Here is a 23,987-nt window from a genome sequence, read left to right on the forward strand (position 1 = left end):
ACCAGTCCAGGACACACGAGGAGTGAAATAGCTTGTGGTAGCAGAGAAAGTCATGTCATGTGAGGGTTAGCCATGGTTCACATGACACTCGTACTTCATGTTTCAGGGCTAGTGAGGGTCAGCTGGCAGGCAGCGTAAAGTGTGTCTGTGACTGCGTGTTTTAACTGTCAAAAATCTACTATGGCTATACATAAATAACATAATGCATGCATATTGATAGCTCCTTTCGGAACCCTACGTTAAAGTTTCTGACATTTTGATGACTTTATGTAGGGTTCCTTCTCACCGGATTCAAGCGACATGGGATGCCATCTGATTTCCCCTGACTTAGCCCTGTGCTGCGGTGTGGGTGTCACGCTGACATATTCCAAACGAAGCATATGAACGCTATAGGAGACAACGAACCATCTGACCCCCCCCGCGAACGGCTCAGAAGCCGTTAAGTATTTTTAATGTTTGTACGACCGTTTTGGCAGCTCTGAAATTCTCTCTTGTTGACATCCCATTGTACCGCCTCTCGGCATCTCGGTTGGCTAGCAGCGCCTCCCTACGCGCCTCGTAGGCGCAGCTAGCCAACCGAGATGTCAACAAGGAGGGACCGAAGAGAGAATTTCAGAGCTGGCAAAACGGTCGTACAAACATTAAAAATACTTAACGGCTTCTGAGCCGTTCGCGGGGGGGGTCAGATGGTTCGTTGTCTCCTATAGCGTTCATATGCTTCGTTTGGAATATGTCAGCGTGACACCCACACCGCAGCACAGGGCTAAGTCAGGGGAAATCAGATGGCATCCCATGTCGCTTGAAGCCGGTGAGACCGGACCCTACGTGGTAGATCCAAAGGAGCTCAACCCGGGGGGTCCGGAGACGGGCTAGCATATTGAGTGAGTGAGTGATATAGATAATTAGATATATAGATATGTACCCAGCAAGCACGGTCAGGACCTGGACAAGTTAGTGACGTCTTTATTGGGCTGGCCCAGAATATCACCTGATATCACAACTGATTTTCAATATAAATTCTGCCCACTAAGAGCATGTCCCTGGATGAATCAGAGGGAGTCGGATCGAGGCCAGATCAACTTAAGTCACATCATAACTAGTCAGATCTGGCCCAGAATGAGCTATATTATTTCAACTGGTGAAGACGTCCTGGAAATTACGTAAAGATCATCCCCATATGGGATGTGATCTGGCCTAGTCCTGTACGTCACCCGAGGACGTTCTCATTTGGCTTGCTGGGATAGGGATAGAGGTCACGTTGGCACCTTGGACATCTTAAATATATATATATATATATATATATATATATATAGTACCCTTTGACATTGATTAGGTTGGTTAAAATGTGTTTAATACCTGGGATTTGCAACACCACACAACATACAGCTTCTGCAATGTGGAGCCTCTTTCTCTTGAGCTCAAACGGTGTCAGTATACGTTACTTACCGCCATCACTGTGTAATGTTGATGTTGTCCAGGATGACGCAGAAGCATTGCCTGGAGGGCCAGGTCTACTCGGTGCCTCTCATCCAGCAAGACCTGAGGAGAGAGGAGGCTGTTCACCAGATAGCAGATGCATTGCTTTACCTTGAGACCATCTCTACAGACATATTCAGCAGGCAAGTCCTGTCAGTGTGTGTCCTGTGTCTGTTTGTGTCTGACACATCCGTCACGCACCTTGCTGTATTTAAGCTGCGGTAGAACATGACAACTTCAGAGGAATCTGTAGTATGAGAGTGCATCATGGTTTATACATGAGATGATTCTTAATATGACTACCAAGACATGTAATGGATGTCTCATACATCATACATAGGCTAACACATTGCATGCAGGAGTTATATTTAGGCACATGGTCTACTCTCAGACTGTGTGTGCGTGCGTGCGTGTGTGTGGGGTACAGGCTTTAGTTTGAACATATTATTGGTCCGACTGTCATCAGACAGACAACCTACCTCAAACCCTAACCTAACCGCTCGCATGGGAGCAGCGCATGTCCGACCGCATGTCCGACCGTTGTTTCCGCATGTCGGTTTGTTGGTGTGTCTAAACTGCGTGTGCATCCTGTGTGTGTGTGTGTGTGTGTGTGTGTGTGTGTGTGTGTGTGTGTGTGTGTGTGTGTGTTTTGTCTCCAGGGTGTCTGAGAGCGTGGAGAAGAACCGCCGACAGCTGCATGTCGTCACTGACCGGATCAGACTAGCTCAGGCACGGGTGGACAAGATCAAAGGCAGTAAGAAGGCCACCAAGGTAACGTCCACACTTCCCTCTCAAAGACAGTGCTGCTACATGTGTCCCATCTATTGGGATGAGGCGGCAATTGACCCCATTGCCAGTGTTCTGATTGGTCCCTGACTGACTAGTCGGGGACCAAATTGTGAGTTGCCTCTCACAATTTTCAAATGCTTCCGTCATACAGTCTGGAGAACGGAAGCTCTTTCCATGAGTAAGCGATAAAGCGGATGTGAAAAAAGCGGCAAAAACAAGTCCCACTCGAAGCAAAACAGCGTATCGATTGTTGAAGCTGAGATGGCTAGTTCGTTTTCGGCGTTATGTCTTCTTTAGTTTTGTTGGTGTCAATTCCATGATACCTTTCTGTGTTAAACTATCTGCGCACAAATAATTGAAAGAATTGAATACAAAGAATATCAATACGATGCAACTGAAAAACACGTTTTTTCTAATGGCAATGGATGGAGAAATTTGTTTTTTGTCCAAACAAGAAACGGCAACCAATGGGTGCGAAGAGGGGCAAAACAAAGGGTTGACAAATAACATCTTTCAGTCGTGTGTTTGTGTGCATAGGTGTTCTCCAGCGCCAAGTACCCTGCCCCAGATCGGCTTCAAGACTATTCTTCTATCTTCAGTGGGGCCACAGACCCCTCCGCACACTCTCGTCCCCGCTACAAAATACAGAACAAGCTACGGCCCCTTGATGACAAGGCACTGCAGGTACAACGAACACACACAAGAGTATTTGATTCCACGCAACTTTTAAAAGAGCCTATTGTAATGTGATAGCCAAACTGCTACCCTAACTGCTGTTATGCTATGCCACAATTGAAACGCCAATTAAAGTACTTTTTTTGGCTGCAGATATTTTCAACGTTTAAACACTGTTATACAACAATGGTTCCAATCTCCAGATTCAAGCCACAGTGTTCAGAACAATGGGAAATGCTACTGTAGGACAATCTGTGCTACTACTTTAATCATTGCAGTCCTGTATCTTTCAAGGCCTCTGTACAAAGCTGAGCCAGCTAAAAAAGTGTTGGTATAATATATCGGATATAGATATATCTTCACTTGTTGCCATTTTGTGGCCTGCCCTGAATTTAATCTCCACTGCTCTGGAGAGTCTCTGAGAATCAATGCACGGACTGCATGTCTTTCTCCTGGACACCTGTAACTTTTTTATGCAGTGGTTACAAAAATAACTTTCATTGTTATCTGTGTGTGTGTGTGTGTGTGTGTGTGTGTGTGTGTGTGTGTGTGTGTGTGTGTGTGTGTGTGTGTGTGTGTGTGTGTGTGTGTGTGTGTGTGTGTGTGTGTGTGTGTGTGTGTGTGTGTGTGTGTGTGTGTGTGTGTGTGTGTGTGTAATTATTAACCATTTTAATATTTCCTTTAATAAAATATATTATTGATGATTTGGTCGTCACAGTCCTAGAAAGTTTTAGTTACCTTGAAAATGTTAGCATTGTCATTGTGACACATACAAATCTCAGTTATAGCCTACAGATCTGTTACATTGTTACTAGTCTCGGATTGCCAGACTCTTGCCTCTCACAATTTTCAAATGCTTCCGTCATACAGTCTGGAGCACGGAAGCTCTGATCATGACTAAAATATAAAGCGAAGTGAAGCCTCTTCCCCATGTCCTCAGTCGGAAAAGACAAACAGATTACTCGGATTTCGAGAGGTGTAGTACCAGACTATATAGCATTCGGAGATTGTGGAATAGTTTGTATGGCTACGCAAGATTACATTGTTACAGACAGATCCAGTGATTTGTGCACATAGAGATATCCTTTCCCTGGTAAATAGCCAATAATGACAGTCAGTCACAGATGCTGTCCAGGGGAGCAGCTTTGGCTGCACTACAGTCACATCTAGGTGGATCAGTTGCATATTACATTGTAATACATTCACACGCATACATTTGTGCATCGCACTACTAGATGTTCATACAATGACTGTACTGAAAATGTGTGTGCGTGCGTGCGTGCGTGCGTGCGTGCGTGCGTGCGCACACTTCAGCTCAGCAAGAAGTTCCTGCATTATTTATGGTTAAATACAGTCTTCCTCTTGAGTCTGAGGGAACTATACAGGGACAAGCAAATTTTCTGCTGTGTGCGCTCGGCCCGGCAAGTGTGTTGTTCTAGTAGTGTGTGTGCTGGAGAAGGGAAAAAAAGGAAAACGAGAGGGCAATTTTCACTGGTGTTTGGAATGTATTATTCAGGGGTGTGTGTGAGTGTGTGAGTGTGTGTGTGTGTGTGTGTGCGTGCGTGCGTGCGTGCGTGCGTGCGTGCGTGCGTGCGTGCGTGCGTGCGTGCGAGCGAGTGAGTGAGCGTGTCATTTATTGTATGGTTTGCACAAATCACACAGGTTAGGTGAAATGGGATAGGTCTTCATCTCACTGTGTCCACGCCTTTGTTGTTCTCAGGAGAAGTTGCTGTATTTCCCAGTGTGTGTGAGCAATAAGAAGAGGTCTGAGGATGAGACGGAGGAGGGACTGGGCAGTCTTCCGCGCAACATCTCTTCGATCAGCTCTCTGCTGCTCTTTAACACTACTGAGAACCTGTGAGTCCACACATAACTGTACACACACACACACACACACTCTAGGGCAGGGGTTCTCAACCTGTGGGTCGAGACTGAGTCCTCGGGGGATCGCCAAATTATTGGCCAAAGCATTTCTGGGGTCCCCAGCCAAAAAGGTTGAGGAGGGGTCCTAGGGCAGTGTTTCCCAGATCACTAAGGTCACAACCCATTTATTGGGATTAAAATTTGCCTCCAATAAGAGCATTCTTTTTGCTAGAGTACACTAGTCTGTTAAGCTGGGATATTGTTTACCCCACTCCACACCCTCTTACTGCGAACCTGAACTTGATACATGGAAAACGTGATTACAAAAGTATTGCACTCTCTGACAGAGGTAATGTGAAGCTCTGGGCTGCAGCGAGTATAGCAGAGGTGATGTTTGAAAGTGACCTTCACGTGGTCTGTGACTGGTTTCCTCACCATGGATCCCGTGCATGGTCTGACACGAAACTACAAGGATGATTGTTATAAACATTGCCATTCGCCAAAACCATTCAAAATGCAAATCAAATTGGACTGGACGGAAATGACTGACGTTATCTTGCTCTCGGCGGTTGATATGAACCGGTGAATTGGAGATGAAGTCTCACAGGTGCGATATTTCAGGTTTTTAGGTTTTATTTATTAGCATGTAAAACAAATTAAAAACAGAAGAAAGATACATACATGATAATATTGTGCAGGAGAAGTTAGAAGCCAAAAGGCTTATTGAGAACTTCCCCTAAGACACGGGTCTCTATTTTGATGTCACTAATTAACGCCAGACGCTAGTTCTTAGCCCATGAATTAAGACCTGAGTCACCCGAGGCAGATTATATAAATGCCTTCTAAGCCAGTGGTTCTCAAACATTTTAGTGTCAAAGACCCCCAAATTGATATACTATATTTGGCCACGGACTGTGAGCTGCTATTTTTGAGTAGCCAATGCTGGTGGTGGTGTGGCCAGTGCTGTTGGACGGTAAAATGTGACCAAGCCCAGAAACGTATCTGCTGGTCGAAAACGTTGACCAACCACAAGCCTCTTATTTAATTGAATTGAAATATTATACCCCTTCTAGCATGTTGAGGTTTAAAGTTGAGAGATAGAGAAAGTGTTGAGAAATATAAAGGAGAGTAGAACAACGAGTTCTTTCATTTAAGTGTTGCACATTGTTTATATCGGCCATTCTACCGAATCGGTTCAAATTCAGAGTTGGAAATTGTGTGAAATTTGTATGCTATTTTGGAAAAACTTTTACCATATTCATGTTGCACCAGATCTAAGGGACACATATATATATTTGTCTTCTTTTTTTTATCCTTTATTTACCCAGGGTAGTAGCTGAGCACAAGTGCTCATGTTCAGCAACGCCCTGCACATAGAAACACACTGATGAACTGATGTACATGGATAGAAACATCACAATGTATGTGTTTCGGTAGTGACACTCCTTAAAACCACACACTGATTTTCAGACATTGGAAGACATTAATTTCAGACTGAAGTAAACTAGCTACTCATCATTTGGCCATGATGAACTTCTTGGTGAAGAGTGTGGGGGTGTGGCTTAAACCAGGCTCCATCTATGGACTTAAGCTCTTTCTGTTTCGGTAGTGACATGAAAACATGGGACAGCATTTTTTTATATAAAGTTTTTTAATTTAAAATAAATCTACAAAATCTATTTCATTATTTCAACTTCCCTATAAAATAAATCAAATGGGTGTATTAAAAACAATTTTTAGGAAAGTACTTTTTTCATTAATTAAAATGTAGGGGTTAGAGGTTGGGACAGCCACCTTCCAATAGGAAGTGACATATAAAGGATGTTTTTTTTATATATTTAATTTTATATTATCTCAATTAATGTATTGTGATTAATTAGACCATACTATGACTATGATTACTACAGTGTCTGAATGAATACTAAATGTGTTTTTCATTGTGGGACTGCAATTGTAACCGATTCGGTAGAATCATATAATTCACGAGGTGGTTAGAAACCTAAAATTACACTCAGCATTTTTATGTACCTTTTTTATAATTAAATAAATACATTTAATGGACATTGCAGTTCATGGTTTGTTGTATTCGTTATCAGTAGTTTATAACGGTAGATTTTATGGCAAATCATAATATACTAGAGCGGTGCCCGTGGGGCCTCTACAGCGGTGCCCGTGGGGCACTGGTCTACCCAGATATTATGTGTTGGAGCCTCTACAGCGGTACCCGTTGGGCACTGGCCTACTTGGAACGATGCAAGTTGGAAATGCATGCCCCACCCAGATATTATGTCCGTGTCCCTTTTATGCCCATATATGGAGTTCTTTGTCAGGCATGCCCAAATATGGAGTCTGGTCCGGGCAGAGGCCTTTTGTGGCGGCTCAACACCGGGTACTGCACTCCCTGTGGTGGTGTGGAACGCGTGTGTTGAATTTGAAGTCGGTGGGGCGAACAGTTCTCGAGTTACGTGGATTACTCGTACAAACGTACAGAGACTTGGTGCATTTATAGTTAGATATTTGTACATTTGGGCCACACCAAAATTCTCTTTTGGGTCTCGAGCTGAAACTCTATGCTAGAGGACACATTACGTTTAATTTTATTTGATTTCAACCTTTTTGAAGATATAAGAAGTACGTGTTCCTGGATCCTCTGGCAGGAGCCGTGACTAAAACGCAAAACACTCTGGAGACGGAGAAAGCGGAGAAACCATTTGATGCCCCCTTGTCCATCACAAAGAGAGAACAGCTGGAGAGACAGGTTCCTCAAGCACCCCACCCCCTCCCTATCAACTACACCATTAACTGAATACTGAATTAATTGCATTTTATATGAACAGAATAGTCTGTGCTAACTTGTGGTCTTAATGATTTAACCGGTCACCCTCACACCACTGACAGACGGCGGAGAGCTACTTTTACGTACCAGATCTGGGCCAGGTGCCAGAGATAGACGTTCCATCCTACCTGCCTGACCTGCCGGGCATAGCGGACGACCTGTCTTACAGCGCTGATCTGGGGCCAGGCTTTGCTCCCTCAGGAACCACACACAACATCCCTGAGCTGCCCTCCTTCTCCGGGGAGGAGAGCAACGGGCCTGGTAAACCAATTTATTTTCAGTGGAAACACTCACATTCACACTCACATTAGGCCGGATACACTTGTATTTAGGTTTCCTTCTCGTTTGTGGTTTATTCGTTGACATACTCTCCGCCTGTTCTTCCGTTCGTCTGCATTCTAGGATCTCGTTTCCAGGCCGAAGCTCCACCCCCTCCCCCACCTCCACCTCCTCCGCCTCCCCCCCCTGAACCCACCTTTACCCCCACGACCACTTCCCCCGGGGTGCCCCCTCCACCGCCGCCTCCTCCTCCTCCTCCCACGGCCAGCCCTGCTGAAGTCAGCCGAGGGCCAGGCTCAGGTATGACACACATACACACATTCTATATGCCGGTCATACATAATTCATGCCTTACACAAAAGAAGAATTAACTTGACCTTAACGAAATGTAAAGCGTGATTGTGTGCATACATTACACACACACACACACACAGTCGATATAACCCAGGGAACCTGTGTCTCTGCCTGTGAGATATAGCTGCCTGGATCAAGTCAAGCCTGGATGTTCACATTCACACTGCTAGGCTGACAATAATTGTCCTTGAAGGGTGAGAACCCTTCACCGCCCTGTAGGCAGGCCTCTCCTCTCTTTGACCCTGACTCTCCCCGACTGACCCAACCGCAGGATCCGTCTCTGGAGCGTCCAACGAGGTCGGCCAGCCGTCGGATGGCCGTGCCAGCCTGCTGGAGTCCATCCGCAACGCTGGCGGCAAGGCCCAGCTACGCAATGTCAAAGTACGCAAGCTGGAGAAGAAGAAGCAGAAGGAACAGGAGCAAGGTGACTGTGTTTGCTAGCATTGAGCACGACTGCTCAAATACAATTTCTGTTCATTTCACCCACCACCCAAGTATTGAGCTGTGAGCCTCATCATGTATGTTATCTAGTTTACTCTGGTGTGAATGTATGTTCTGTTATGTCACATGATGCAAATGTGTTGTGTGTGTCTGATCAGATAAGACACAACTACTTTTTTCAGTATTCCTGTCTTATGTTGGGTGGGGTGAGGTAATAATTGAGGTGAGGTAATAATTGAGGTGAGGTAATAATTGTAAATTCTTTACTCTACCCCACAATTGGCAATTAATTGTCATCTGATTACAATTCTGATGCTAAACAGACACAGGATACGTTGAGTTGAACAGTCCTATTTTGCTTTCACCTATAACTGGTTATTGTGTAGTACAGAGGCACGGCCTGTTAAGTCACATCTCGGTACACCTCGCTTTGATTCACAGTGTGCTCAGCATCAGAACAGCCCATATCTCCCTGATGATCTCTTTCATAAATACTAATAATAATGCAGCAACTGAACACTTTACAGTACACCGTCCCCATAATATTTTCTGGTGGGCTGGGACAGGTCACGTCCTAACATTTCACTTTTGGGGAGCGGAGAGCCGTTACGTGCCAGGGCTGACATCTTAATTAGCAAAACATAACAGGAGCTGTGTAATTAATGCACTCCGCTGCAAAGCACAGGCCTCAGGAGGTCTCGGGAACAGGAGTTGGAGAGTTATACAACCTGATTGCATGTTTTATAATTTACAAGTGACAATCTCTCTCTCTCAGCAGTGGGAGCAGCAGCCAGTGGTGGAGACTTTATGTCCGATCTCTTCAATAAGCTGGCCATGCGTAGGAAAGGTGAGCATCCGCTTTAAAATAGGAATACTGTATTCAGATACTGCTGAGTCAGGGAACTACACATTTTCTGTATAACATCCTATTCTTACCATGCGTACAGTATACCCTAGACACATCATCCATTCTTTCCATACATATACTGTCATGTATAATATCCTTTATATTCTTACTGTGCATATATCGTAGCGGATAACATACTCTCTACTCTTATCATGCTTAATCCATTAAGACCTGGAATGCATCTATGTTGCCATAGCGTTTAACCACTTTAACCATTATTTTACCGTGCTATGAGCTTGTAGATCTGCCATTTTAGAAAAATCATGAAAAAGTGTGCAAATCTTTGAATATATATTCTTTCAAATTTTTGCTTCTGGGGGTCCCTGGAAAATATTTTGAGATGGGGGTCTGTGGCCAAATACATATCATTCTGGGGGTCCTTGACATGAAAATGTTTGAGAACCACTAACAAACTCTGCAACAAAAGTTTGGAAACTTAAGTTTGGTCCATTATTTCTCCACTTTAATAATACCAATTGGTATTGTATTTTATATCATTTTAATCGTTGATTAGTCACCTTTACAACGAGGTAGATTGTAAGAATCGGGCCTTCATGGAATGAACGATTAATCAACGATTAAAATGATAGAACATACAATACCAATTGGTATTATTAAAGTGGAGAAATAATGGACCAAAGTTAAGTTTCCAAACTTTTGTTGCTGAGTTTAGAAACTGGATTTAGAAGATTTGTAGAATCGGGTCCTCAGGGCTTCAATAGAACATCCTCTGTACTCTTTCCAGGTATCTCTGGCAAGGGTCCAGGCGGGGAGTCAGCTGAAGCGCCCAGCGGCACCGGCAGTGCGTTTGCCCGCATGTCAGACGTCATCCCGCCTCTCCCTGCCCCCACAGCCGATCGCATGGAGGATGAGGCAGACTGGGAAGCTTAAGCCACTGATCGATTTTGATGCTGAAGGGGACTTGTATTTCCTCAGATCTAGCAGCCTGTATACATTAATCATGAACACTGCCTCGAGTACCAGCAGACTGTATTGGTGGTCAAATATAGGCAAGATCAGGCCAGATGATGCCTTGAATGAACTTTATATGTACAGAAAATCCTGACACTAGACTGAACATTAAGTGCAGTGTCAAGGGTCTACCTACCAACTATTGTTAAAAGTTACATTAACTGTTTCATTGGAATAAACCAAGAGCAAGAAACCATTGGGTTATGTTTCCATGTACAGCATATGGAAGGTTTATATTGGTATGTGCCAGTGGAAATGGTTGAAACAACTTGACTGGTATTGTCTGAATTGGTTTATAGAACCTATTAATTGTGTAATGTATTTGCTAAAATGGGTAGGTTAGTTTTGTCATTCAACTTGTGCCAAACAAATATGTACTTGGAAAAACAACAAAGGGTACATGCCATGGTTACATTTTATTATTTTAAACTGAACTGAAAGACTGTACAGAGATTGCACAATGGGATGAAACCACTTTCTTGTGAAGGGTTTAACTCCAGCCTCTTTGATATCTGCTATAATCCAGCAAATGCAGCCTAAAGCGTTGTATTTCACCTTTGAAGGTATTTCTGTGATGCTTAACATGACAGAAATCAAGCCTCAGGGAGCCAGTCATTGAACTGCAAAATACATTTTTAAATCCATCATTAAACCGGTGTGCTGTTCAGTGCTGCCATCCCTAATAGGTAGAAAGTAATGGCAACACTATACTAGGAGAACTGGACACAGGTTGCCTAAATGGTGGCTTTAGATTTTGCACTTAATTGACCGTAATAGTCCCTCCAGCTTATTTTCCGATATACAGTATTAAACAGCTGAGTCATATCCTTTACAGTAGGACCACTTATTAAACTGCTGAGTCATATATTTTATAGTAGGACCACTTATTAAACTGCCGAGTCATATATTTTACAGTAGGACCACTTATTTCTCTATCGGGTACACCCTGTCCTTCACAAATTGTACATAAAATAAATCAATATAATTTTGTGATAGTTCTTCTCACAAATGCAAAAGGATGTACATAACTACTCCAAACGAAGTGGCACAATCTCAACTGGGTTCCACAGTCACACACAGATTCTCTAATCATATTATTGCTGTCAGTCAAACTGTTTTTCTTAAATTGATGCCCTACTTTGTCGTACAAAAAGATCGAATCTACAAGCTCAATGCGTTAGGATGTGATGCCTTGTAAGCTTGTAGATCTATTTCAGATTCTAAAGAATGAACAAGGGCTTGTGAGTCACAAGTTGTGACAAATGTTGGATCAATTGGAACACAGGTTCTTTTTTTCCATTTCCTGATGTCAAATATATAGTACATTTTTATCATTATGCATTCCCAGTCTATCCTCACTTGATCCTGACATGGCACGGCTTATGTGCCACTTAACTGGGAAGTTTCCTCCTCACTCAAAGCTTAAACTTGTGATGAGTTGAAATTCAATGGCTCTCGAACTATGCCTGCTGCTGTTTTCTCTTGTCCATGAAGAACTGAGCAAAGAACACAAAAGAAAGAAGAAATGTTAAATGAACCCATCATCTGTCATAAGTAATGCATTGTTTGCCGTTTACATACAGTGCTCGTGGCCCTCACCTTTCGCAAACTGGCGAACGCAGGTCCGAATGCTGTGTGCGTTCTGACTTGAGCTCGGATCCAGCTGGGGAGTTTGGAGAGAGTCGCAGGCCGAGAGTAACGCTTGTCACACAACACGACGGCGGCGTAGTCACCGCGGTGACGGATCGCTCTCCCTGTGGAAACCAGGAGGTGAAGTGTGTGTTAACCCATTTAGGACGGGAACGCATCTGTGTCGCTTTAGCGTTTAATCACTTTAACCATTATTTAAAACTTTAGCTGTTGAAGTAGCAGATCTACAAGCTCTTAGCATGCCACGCTATACGAGCATGTAGATCTGCTGTTTTTGAAAAATCTTGAAAATGTGACGCAAATCTTTGAATATATGCTTTCACAGCTGGGGGTCGGCACTCGGCAGCCAATTACATGTCATTTCTCGGGTCTCGGGTCTTAATGCTTGTTAATACTTACTTAATACATTACATTATTTATAGTTTATGACGGTGGTTCTCAACCTGTGGCACATGACTTTGGGGCGTCGTCAGATGACAGTGGTTCTAAACCTGTGGCACATGACTTTGGGGGGGGGGGGGGGGGGGGTCGCCAGATGACAGTGAAGTGACAATTTAAGGACATTTAAGACCTTTTTAATAAGCAAAAGAAAAAAACATGGCATCAAACATTGGCCAAATTGTCAATATAAGAAAGAGCCAAACTACAAGCTCAGATTTTTGTGAAGAAAAGTATTGAGAGATTTGGAAAAAAGTGATTAAAACTAAGAAAAGACCTTAATACGATGTCCAAAATCATATTGTACGTTATATTGTGATTATGTACTAGCAGTTTTCAGTTGTCTGCCTAGAGGTGAGCCCCTGGTTATTGACTAGTAATACATTACACCATTATTATTATTAGTTACCTATGGATTGATTGACTGCCTTCATGCAAAGGTTTTCTATTAGGGATTGGCCGGGGCTCCTCCCACCAGTGTGAGGCTGAAATACAAGAACACAAAGTCAGCTACGTCTAAATATGGAATCGGCAGTGGTTCCAAGCAGTGAGAATGAGCTTGAAAGAAGACAGGCAGGTTTACCAGGTGCTTGTCCAGATAGGACATCTTCTCCTGTAATTCTGGAGACTTTATGTTGGGATACGGCATTCCCACCATCACTATACACCTGCCATCATGTGGGCACACACACAGAGGTTATTAGATCATGGGGGGGACGGGGGGGGGGGGACGAGACTACTTGCCTTTGCGACACAAAAAGGAATAAATTACATACATAAAAACATGAAGACAAGAGCGAAACGGGGTCGAAATGTTGATTCCTGATCCCTTAATGATTCCTGATGAAGACCCGGAGGGGTCGAAACGTTGATTCCTGATCCCTTAATGATTCCTGATGAAGACCCGGAGGGATCGAAACGTTGATTCCTGATCCCTTAATAAAATTGATGGGAGCTTAAAGAACGGTGTGCAGACTTCCTACCTTCTTCCTGTATGTATATTTTTGTCCTGCACCCGTCGACATTTTTTAGATGTGCGTGCTTCCCGTGTGGATGTTCTCTCAGATTCTTATTCATGATGAATGATTCTGCCAAAGTCAATCAATCTTTCCCTCAAGCGTAACGTCAATTGATTCTTTCAAATTTGTATCCCACAATTTTGCAACCCATTTTTTCACCCAGTGTCAATTGATTCTGTTAAAAGCGGTGGGGCGAACGGCTTTCGAGTTACGTGGATTACACATGTACAGAGACTTGGTGCATTTAGGTTCTCGAGTTACGTGGATTACACACGTACAGAGACTTGGTGCATTTATAGATAGATAAACATAGAAACAGGCTGAGAAGGACAAACAGAGTAACAAAAACAAAAAATACTAAAAACCAACAACAAACAATTATTTATCTTAGCGTGTCTACCCATGTACTGTGTGTACAACCCTCCAACACTGATTTATAAGCAACAGTGTACGGCGTGTTACACATACTGTACAGTACCTGCCAAGTTCATCTGAGAAATTGATGCCCTCGCTCATCTTTCCTCCAACCACAGAAAACAGCAATGCTCCCGACAGTCCACTGCCATCCACAGCACACCTCTAACCAAACATGGGATGGAGGGTAAGCACGGTGAGGATATGATCACTTGTGCCCAGGTGGCAGATACTGTAGTAGATATTATTAGATTTATTTTCACCTGGATGCAGCGGGAGAACTCGCTCAGCACCTGTTCCACCTGACTGGCCTTCTTTGGCTCCTGAAATATCTGAACAGACACGCAAACTGATCTCAATCCAGTCATACTGGCTACAGTTCATAGTGCCTGTTACAGTTAAGTCAGTAACAACCCTAAACATTAACCACTTAAACTCTATTTTACTTAACTAATGCTGTACCGAAACGCAACATTAGTTGCCCAGGGTCGGCTATGTACTTGGTTCACGCTTTCCCCAGCCTCTGCACCAAATCTCGGAAAATAGCCGATCTGCCAGCTCACACGACGCATTGTGAGCTTTAAGATCTGTATTTTCAGCAATTGTTCCCCCCAGAATAGGGTTCAAGTGGTTACGTCTCAATTTGAGTCTAAGTTTGGTTTATTTAGTTATTGGGTTTGCATCCTGTCTTGTCCTACCTTCTTCTTGCTGGACAGGCGGGCGAGGACTCCACTGGTCTCCCAGTGTGCTGTAATCCTCCTGGAGTACTCGTACGAGGGGAAAAAGCACACCACACCGCCTGGAACCACGTTACACAAGTTGGAGAGGACACGGCCCGTCTCGTCCATCTGTCAAACAAAAAAAAACAGATGCTAGAGCATTTAGCTAGTCTGTTTTCAGTGGTGAGAAAAGTACTCAAACGTTTAACTTAGTAAAAGTACTAATACTGAATACTAATACTAATTTAGAAATACTCTGTTACAAGTAAAAGTCCGGAATTCAACATATACTTGAGTACAAAAGTATTCCCATCAAAATATACTTAAAGTACCACAAGTAAAATTATTCATTATGAAACTTGAAATGTCTCATTTCAAGTTTTCAATTTTAAAATAATCTTTTGAAAATAGCCGATCTACGAGTGAGTGAATGAGTGAGTGAGTGAGTGAGTGAGTGAGTGAGTGAGTGCACTCGCTTCGAATGTTATCAACTGATAATCACCAGTATGTTCTTATCAAGGTCATGCAATGCAGCCAGTATGAACATTTCCACATACTGCCTACCGCGAGTAGGCGACTAGGAAATACGGAAGTGAAATTTTGCTGCCGAGGCGAAAATATCATGAAACTGACTTACAGTACATGACCGGTGGGAATTATGTGGCCGGTTAAGACTGGTTAGATTTAGCCGTTACGATTAGTAATAGTCGGACAACATCCGAAGCCGCTAGTGAGTGTTACCATCCGTGGTGCATCTCTGTTCTGGTAGGTAAACTCCAGCTCCTGGCCAGATGGTCCACTACACAGCACCAGGGGTAGAATGTTCTCAGGAGGGATCACATGCCCTACAGACAGACAGAGCAACAGATGAGTACAGCCTGCAATGGGCTACAGATCAAGAAAAAGGCTGTGCCAAGCTTTTCAACATTTTTTGTTAATAAATAAATCATACAGAACTAATACAATGTTAAGTGTTAACAATTGCCCAAATCTGCATTTTGAACACTCAATTAACATAAAATTATATATATATATATTTATTTTTTTGGCAGCTCAGCTACCGCTCAATTTAGTGTTTTCCAGGTGGCCACTCACCACAGGAAAACTCAGTGATGCGCTCCTCTCCCACTCCAGCTGAAAACAGCAGCTCCTGTTTGAAGTCTGACACCTGCACAAGCATTGATTTATTTCTTTATATTTACAAACTGACACACCGTGAAAGAGCTGTTTATCTGCTGTAAGAGGAATCCAATTTACTCACAGGCTGCATGGTTCCTCCGGCGACGATGACTGCCCTGCACTCTTTGAGCACTTGGGCAAAATAGACAGCTGGATTCAACAGCAGGAACTTGATGCTGCTCTCTGACAACGTGCCTAAGAAAGCGAAAACATAAACATAAGACTGTAGCCTGTATTGTGCCGTTTCAGATGTTTATACGGTAGTTTGGTTTTTATCTTCTTCATCTTATAAAGTGGAGAGGAGTTAGCCTGGCTAATAAGCCAGACCGAATCAGCCGTTGGCAAAACACACGACAGTGTGATTTGAGTCTGGCTTATTAGCCAGGCTAGAGAGGAGTACCTTGTGTGTTCACCACCACTCTGCCATCAGTGTTGCTGTTGGTGAGAGCCATGAGGAAGCCCTCCACCTGCATCATAGGAGACGCCGACACCACCTTCTCTGCCTCTAACGACCCCTGCTGGTCTGCTGGAGGAACTGCACACATAAGAATAGACGGTATGTAAAAAGAGGACTAGTCCGGAGCCAGTCAGACACATGGTAAGACATGTCTATCCCAGAACGTTGGTGGGATTCATAATCACGCGTCAAGGCAAAGGAGCAGTGTTCTTACATCAGGAAGTTTTAGTTTTAGTCCTGCTACCAACAGGGCTCTAAGGATGGAAATGTTGGGGTGACTGTCCAACACTTTAAATCAGTGGCTTTTCATTTCAAGGGCCATACTTTATTCAGCATTTGAGCCATGGACCACCATTTGATGAGATTTAACCTTTCAGACCCAAAATATGAATATTTTGTTGTCATTGAGTACGATTTTGTCCACAATTTCATGCTGTATTGATGTGGTTAATAGGAGCGATAACAGGCAAATGATTAAAAAAAAATATATATTTTACATTCTCTAATTGTGTAGACATCTTGTAAATTAAATGATGCAGATGTTTAACAGCTTAAAATAATAACTTTGATTCTTTCTTTAAGCCTCACTAAAAAGGCACAGGGCACCACTTGAGTGTAGTTGGGTGTCTGGAGAAGCAAGGCCGCTAGGCTAGTGGGGACTCTTATTTGTATTTTTCAATGTTTTGCTTATTATTATTTTTAGACGATAATATAATGTCAAAATCAATGAAGTACAAATTATAGTAGTGCTCTAATATCTGAATCCAAACATCTTCAAATATAAATTCACCCAGCAGCCAAAAGTCAAAACAATACGTTTTAATTTCATAATATGTAACTAAAGGGATAGTTCACCCCCAAATAAAATGACTTTTTTTCTATCGATTACTCACCCCATGATATTTTTTTGTTATTGTCGCATCCCTAAGCCAATAATTTGATGACCAGTTCCCTATCTTCCCTATGGAGACACAAAGGAGATTATTTGTGTCTCCATAGGGAGCCAGTGTTGGTCATCACATAAACAAAGACGACAAAAAAGAAATTGAATTCCAGTATCCATGGGATGAGTAATCGATAGAATTAGATAGTTTTGGGGTAAACTATCCCTTTAAGTCACATTTTTGTGCAGTTGTAAATAACACAATAGAAACTTCTGCATGATGCATCACTAACTGAAATTATTGCCGATTGATTAATAAATTGGTTATTCAACTGTATATTATTATATCCTCCAAATGTCTTGACCACGCGCAACATGCCCTAGAAAGATAATAATTGCACAGACCTGTAGAGCTCTGGTTGCTCTGTAGAGTTTGGAGGTATCGGCCGAGACCCTCAGTGCGTCGGTTCTCTTTGGTGGAGCTGGGTGCAGGAGAAGGGGTGTGGGTGCTGTGCACGGTCACGCCCGTCCCTGCGTACTTTTCCACAAAACCAGACAACTACAGAGACAAGAACGCATGAGTGATGCAACATTTCATCTTGAGGCATAATCACACACATTTAAAGGTCACGTTGCCAACATCGGAAACAAATGCAGAAACATTCTCCACTTAACTTTTCTGCTGATCATGCTCTTCTCAAAGTATTTCTGCAGCTTTAGTGGGAATATAAGAATCAATAGAGGAGACAAGACAAAATACATGTTTATGTGGTTGTCCTGTGGCATGGAACTGCAGTTATAAATAGTCATTATTGTTGTTATGCTGGTTACCTTGAACATGTTGATATTGTCGATTTGGGCTTTGAAGAGGAAGTTGTTAATAGTAAGCATCACTGCTCCTGTAGGGACAGGGAGAACACTTTCAACTGGACGTGTGTGTGTGTGTGTGTGCGTGTGCGTGAGTGCGTGCGTGCATGTGTGCATGCGTGCGTGCGTGCGTAATGCAGACCTGGTTGTGTTGTCTGGCGCTGTGGATTCTGCCTCACCGTACCTGTGTAATTACAGTAGTATGTGACCATAAATGTCACATGGTCAACAATTATAGTGACATTTGGTGAACAATGAGCAGAAACCAACAATGAGCTGAAACCATAACAACTGTAACCCAAACACACTCACCTCCCAGTACACGGACAAAGCCCTCAAGGACAAACACAATCTGTTTAATGTACATCAGGTTCTTGGCCTTCAATCTGCTCCTGATTGCACACACACACACACACACACACACACACACACACACACACACACACACACACACACACACACACACACACACACACACACACACACACACACACACACACACACACACACACACACACACACACACACACACACACACACACACACACACACACACACACACACAGCATTAACAGTCAGTGTAGGGTGATGTTTACTATGTGAATGCATCTGTTTTTCTGTCCCCACTCACTTGTAGCGTTCTTGATATTGAGTGAGCTGAGAATGGGCACGACAAAGCTGCAGAAAAGACAATCTTTTAGCTTATAGTATCCTAATTTGACATCTTACACAAGGTGTGTGTGTGTTTGTGTGTGTGTGTGTGTGTGTGTGTGTGTGTGTGTGTGTGTGTGTGTGTGTGTGTGTGTGTGTGTGCGCTGTGTGTGTGTGTTGTATACACACCTGTGCTCCTGTGAGTTCTGTGCTGTGTATACAAGAAAGAGTGTCACTGAGGTTGTGCGCTTCATCTATGATCAGCACCTGTTAAACAAGACCATCATTATGGACCAATAAGACCAGAAGCATTCGACTCACAAGCACACAAAATAGTACACACCTTCGTCCATGTCTGTAAAATAATTAAAAATACATTCAAATATGTTCCTTAATAAGAAAGCAATGCAATTGTATTGATAAAGAAACATCTGAATGAACAGTGGACTGTAATTGTGACTTTGTTCAGTCATATACATTTGCTAATTAGACAGAAAACTCTTAGATTTGAATCGGGGGGAAACAACACTGAACCAAACAAATAATTTCCGCCAACAATTACTACCGTAGTCGTTAGTAGACGATTAATATAAATCCATTCTACGGACAGAACATTCACACCTGTCCCTTGAGCTGAATCCCTGATGCCCGCCTTGTGCCTTCATGAAGCACCATCTGGTACGGCAACACCACCAGCTAACACACACACACACACACACACACACACACACACACACACACACACACACACACACACACACACACACACACACACACACACACACACACACACACACACACACACACACACACACACACACACACACACACACACACACACACACACACACACACACATTTCAACAGCACTTGAAAAGATGTGTAGTGTACACCGTAATGTATTTTATGGAATAATTCAAGTTTATAGAAGCCGTTTTTTTTATTAGAATTCTGTTTTCAATACAATCCAGTGCCTGTGGTGTTACAGTACCTGGGCGGGGGGGATGGCGAGGCGTGAAGCATAGTAAGGACATGCGTGGTTTTTCTTGCCCAGAGTTAACAGATGCTCTATGTCATGCACTGCACCCAGTACTTCATCCCTCAGGTGCTGAAGTGACGTGGCCCCGACGTAGGGACACACACTCTTGGCAGGCCCACGTTTACGTTTCGCACCCTCCTCCTGATGTTGCTGCTTCTCTGTGGGATCGAAGAATATAGTCTGCTTGGATTCCGGCAAAACACTTGATAAGCTGCTTCGCGGCTGGGGAACTCACTTCAGTAACATTGGGTATCCGTTTGTGAGCAGATGTTACGTTATTGTGCTCTTGCCAAATTTAAGACAGCAGGTAGAGTAGCTCTGGTAGAGGTGTGGTTAGTGGTATCTGTCAAAGTGAGCCACTTAAAAAAAGGGGACTCTGTGAACAACTTAAACTTGACCCATTGCACTTTTACAGGGTACCACACTAGCTGTGTGGTACCCTGTTTAAGTGTGGGACTTTGATGCTTGAATGTCACAGTATATTTATTATTTAAGCCAGTTTATCACACAGCACTAAACCAAGCAGACAAAGTTCTCCATTTTCTGGACTCTCACCATGTTTGTTCTTCTGCATCTCCATGCAGCGGTCATTAATGCGCTGAGTGCTGCCCAGGCTAAGCACTTCCTTGTTGATGCACAGATTCTACAAAAGAAAACACACACACACACACACACACAAGAAAGTGGTTAACTGTTGCAGCCATATTGACTTCAGTCCATTTATGCTACTCAATCGATTATTTTATTAAAATATTTTCTTTTCTAAGACTGTAAATGTAGAATCTGTATGTATGTCTGTATGTCTGTATGATGAATTCCTGTTCTGTCTATAGAAGTGTCTATTTGTACGTCTCTAAATGTTTTGATGATTTTAACATGGTGGACCCTATTGGAAACAAGTGTAATGCTTAATTGGGTCGTCCACTCACAGTTAACAACCTTTGTATTGAGTTTGTGCTTGAAATGTACTGTAATTCTGCAAACTGTTAATAAATTCTTCAATCAATCAATCAATCAATGTGCAGTCACTATTCACTAACATATACTTTACCTGCCGTGAGCCCAGTGTGACAAGACTTATGTCCTTGCTGAAGGGGCTCTTTTGAACCTCATGGACAAACTGCGCCAGTTGGGAGTGAGTGCGACTGCAGTAGTAGATCTGACAACATGACCACACACAGAGTTTTACATCCATGCATTATACACAACGCTCATTGCCTTTGGACCTATACTTGAGAGTAAGTGACAACTGACAAACCAATTCTCGCTTAGCCAGACGATCAGAAATTTCTCTCTAAATTCAATGAATGGAATAAAACTGGGTGGAAACTAGTTGGGGGGAAAAAAACAGTCATAATATAAAAAGAAACCAGACATAATCAGAACGGAGAACTCTGATAGTCTGGCTACGCGAGACTAGTGACAGATGCGAGCTCACCTTTGTCACGTGTTCTTCAACAAGGTCTGCATCGTCATCATCTTCACCTGCATAAAATCTGTTGATGCGGGGAAAAATAAATGCTACAAAAATGTCCTAATCTAAAATAAATTATAATAAATGCCCTCATATAAAATATATGTTCATAAAAGTTCTCATAGCCTGCCCCTTAATAAATTACAATCCTTACTCTGCTGGTAGCAGATTACTGACACCTATTACTGGCCTCTCCTTACTTGCTCTTGGTTTTTGACTCATCGTCGCTCTCGTAATCTGCAATGATAAGCTCTTCCTCCTCTGGGTCTCCTGTCGCCTCCGTCGGGCCCTGTTTGCTGAGCTGGAGCAACTTGAACGCCTCATCCTCTTCACAGCTCTACACACCGACGCACACACGCAAACATGTGCTGATATGATGTGAACCAAATCATGACAATCGAGATGGGTAAGCTTTAAGTTATTTATTGGTTGAGCCGTGCAAAGCTGTACAATACATGATAATTCTAAGATCTATCGCAAGTCAGCTCTGGATTGACATCTTCAGAGATCCATTTAACTGACTGGTTGTCTCTTCCCACTCGGACATGTTGACCATTCATAAAGTAGCTCACTATTCTTGCTACCTTTAATATCTGTAAACAAGATGTGACTTTCCTGTCTATTAGGGTTGCTGACCTTTAGCCATTGCGATGGCTGGACATATCATGTCTGTCTTCATGTTTCAATTTGTCTTAATATTGCCTTACTAACTGACTATTGACTGACTACTGACTATTCAATGGGCAGTGGACAACTCTCAGTTCTGTCTAGGCAATACAGTATGTTTCTGACTTCATATGAAATGTTCACAGTATTAGCATAAACGCATAATGTATAATAACTGATAATTCTTATCAGTACAAACCCACGTCAGTTGCTGTAGTGTTGTAGGGCTTCATAAAGCAGCAGTGTGCGTGACACCTCACCTTTCTTTTCCCTGCATACTTGAGTTGAACATTGTTCCGGATCAGTTGTAAGCGTTCCTCCCGCTTCTGCCTTTTAATTTCATCCTCCTAATGTGTTACACACACACACCGCGCGCGTGGCACGCAGGCACGCAGTCAGGCACGCAGTCACACACGCAGTCACACACACACACACACACACACACACACACACACACACACACACACACACACACACACACAGTCCAGGCTATAATACAGTGAAGTATAATTCGCAGGGATACAAATGGGTGTCACATCACATCTAAAACTCCCTGGTGCTAAACACTCACTCTACCTTTAGTTTGGACACCAAGTCCCGCTCTTCCTTCTTCTGCACAAAGTCTGTGATCCAGTCGGGCTCTGCCGAGGAGGTCTGAGAGGAAACTGTGGAAGAGGAATTTGTAGAAGTGGGGAGGGCTGTTTCTTCTCTCTGTAGCAGAGCGGCTGTCTCCCGTATTCTCCTCTCTTCATAATCTCTTAGCCAGCTCAGTGCTCCACATATCAGACTCAGAGACTTGCCCTGGAATTACACGCAGGTTTGTATCTAGACTCCATCTATCAAAAACATACCAAATTCCCACACGGGCATTTATGATAATGTTATTACTTATTACACATACACACCGTTCCAGTAGGACTCTCAAAGATGCCAACCTTGCCCTGTTCAAGTGTGCCATACAGGGCTTTCATAAAGTCTTCCTGGATGGTATATGGTTGGTAGGGAAATGGAAACTGGGGGCTGTCATTACCATCCTCCATCCCAATGAACGGAGAAGTGTACCTATAGTGGAGATGATACAACATTGGACTTTGGAGTGAGTAAATCTAACACTTTAGGAATGTATTTAACTTAAGGTCAGACTGCGCAATCTTCATGTAGAATAGTAATGTTACGCTGATTCAACAATACATGATTACCGGTATTATAAAAGAGCCTTCATCAAGTTGAGCTATAACCTTAACCTAGCTAACGTCCCCACTATAAAAAATTTCATCTCGATGCTAATGCTAAACCATTCAAAACCAACGGTATCCCATGATGACAGTTCCGATCAGCGGATCAGGTATCAAGGCAAGCAATGCGTATAGCAATGAGTTAACAACGATACGATATGTATCTATATACTCACCCAAATATTTTTTTAAATGCACTTTCTTTGTCTAGTATTTTTTTTACAATAATTGTTCAGTCAGTGTTCAACAAGCGCGCCAACACACATCAACAAACCCAGAAACTGTCCAATGAGAAGCCACACAACTCATGGAGCTGCATGTTTTATCACACCGACCGCTCCGTATATGTTACAGTGCAGTGCATAGTTATAAATTAATCTACCTGTGTAGTGTGTAGTGTATGTAATATGACCTCTTCTCCTCCTCCTGGCGTTTAAATATATGGCTATTTACGCTCAATTCAATCTGACATAGTAGTTAACATAAATCAAGTTAGTGGCGTGGTTTAATGGTTTTACTGCATCACCTCGTAGCCCCTTTCGGAACCCAGAACCCTGTATACTTTGTTTTTGTATAATTACCAAGGAAGATAATTAGATAATAAGAGGACACATTCGCAATTTCGCATGTGCCTGCCGTATGGAAGTAATACTGCCGGGTACGCGTCGTTTGAGCGCCGCCCGCCCGGGGCATGTGAGTCGGCA

At 43.0% G+C, this 23,987-nt stretch overlaps 2 protein-coding genes across 7 annotated transcripts in view; one reads left to right on the forward strand and one right to left on the reverse strand.

Moving 5' to 3' along the window:
* wash1 (WAS protein family homolog 1) overlaps positions 1–10,788 on the forward strand; it is a gene marked incomplete at its 5' end in the record, with an annotated part of 11,240 nt that extends 452 nt beyond the window's left edge. Inside the window, 10 exons of one of the 3 annotated variants that reach the window (XM_079501967.1) lie at positions 1,479–1,619; positions 2,136–2,247; positions 2,803–2,949; positions 4,661–4,797; positions 7,426–7,561; positions 7,702–7,900; positions 8,042–8,218; positions 8,544–8,696; positions 9,489–9,560; positions 10,366–10,788. In XM_079501967.1, the coding sequence (XP_079358093.1) occupies positions 1,479–1,619; positions 2,136–2,247; positions 2,803–2,949; positions 4,661–4,797; positions 7,426–7,561; positions 7,702–7,900; positions 8,042–8,218; positions 8,544–8,696; positions 9,489–9,560; positions 10,366–10,511 (1,420 nt within the window). In that variant the 3' untranslated portion in view covers positions 10,512–10,788. Of the gene's footprint in view, positions 1–1,467; positions 1,620–2,135; positions 2,248–2,802; positions 2,950–4,660; positions 4,798–7,425; positions 7,562–7,701; positions 7,901–8,041; positions 8,219–8,543; positions 8,697–9,488; positions 9,561–10,365 lie in introns of those variants that run through there. The other 2 variants (XM_079501966.1, XM_079501968.1) reach the window with 2 other exon arrangements.
* A 183-nt stretch (positions 10,789–10,971) lies between these two features.
* On the reverse strand, positions 10,972–23,580 carry ddx11 (DEAD/H (Asp-Glu-Ala-Asp/His) box helicase 11). Of its 4 annotated transcripts, XM_079501964.1 has the most exons (29): positions 23,460–23,580; positions 22,954–23,110; positions 22,625–22,849; positions 22,309–22,395; positions 21,583–21,719; positions 21,347–21,404; positions 20,960–21,067; positions 20,464–20,551; positions 19,861–20,066; positions 19,491–19,565; positions 19,059–19,136; positions 18,850–18,896; positions 18,531–18,610; positions 18,361–18,402; positions 18,183–18,250; positions 18,027–18,065; positions 17,757–17,910; positions 16,412–16,546; positions 16,094–16,206; positions 15,928–16,000; positions 15,574–15,677; positions 14,812–14,961; positions 14,377–14,445; positions 14,178–14,278; positions 13,264–13,348; positions 13,090–13,165; positions 12,192–12,346; positions 12,035–12,088; positions 10,972–11,864 (listed from the first exon to the last, which is right to left on the reverse strand). In XM_079501964.1, the coding sequence occupies exons 2-28, from the start codon at positions 23,086–23,088 to the stop codon at positions 12,053–12,055; spliced, it is 2,724 nt and encodes a 907-aa protein (XP_079358090.1). In that variant the 5' UTR covers positions 23,089–23,110; positions 23,460–23,580; the 3' UTR covers positions 10,972–11,864; positions 12,035–12,052. The 4 variants fall into 4 exon arrangements, with proteins under 4 accessions (XP_079358090.1, XP_079358088.1, XP_079358089.1 ...); XM_079501962.1 differs by having other exon boundaries at positions 10,972–12,088; XM_079501963.1 differs by lacking the exon at positions 23,460–23,580 and adding an exon at positions 23,248–23,281 and having other exon boundaries at positions 10,972–12,088.
* Positions 23,581–23,987: the final 407 nt, after the last annotated feature.

Source organism: Electrona antarctica, assembly GCF_951216825.1.
Source record: "Electrona antarctica genome assembly, chromosome: 5".
Classification (NCBI taxonomy): Eukaryota; Metazoa; Chordata; class Actinopteri; order Myctophiformes; family Myctophidae; genus Electrona; species Electrona antarctica.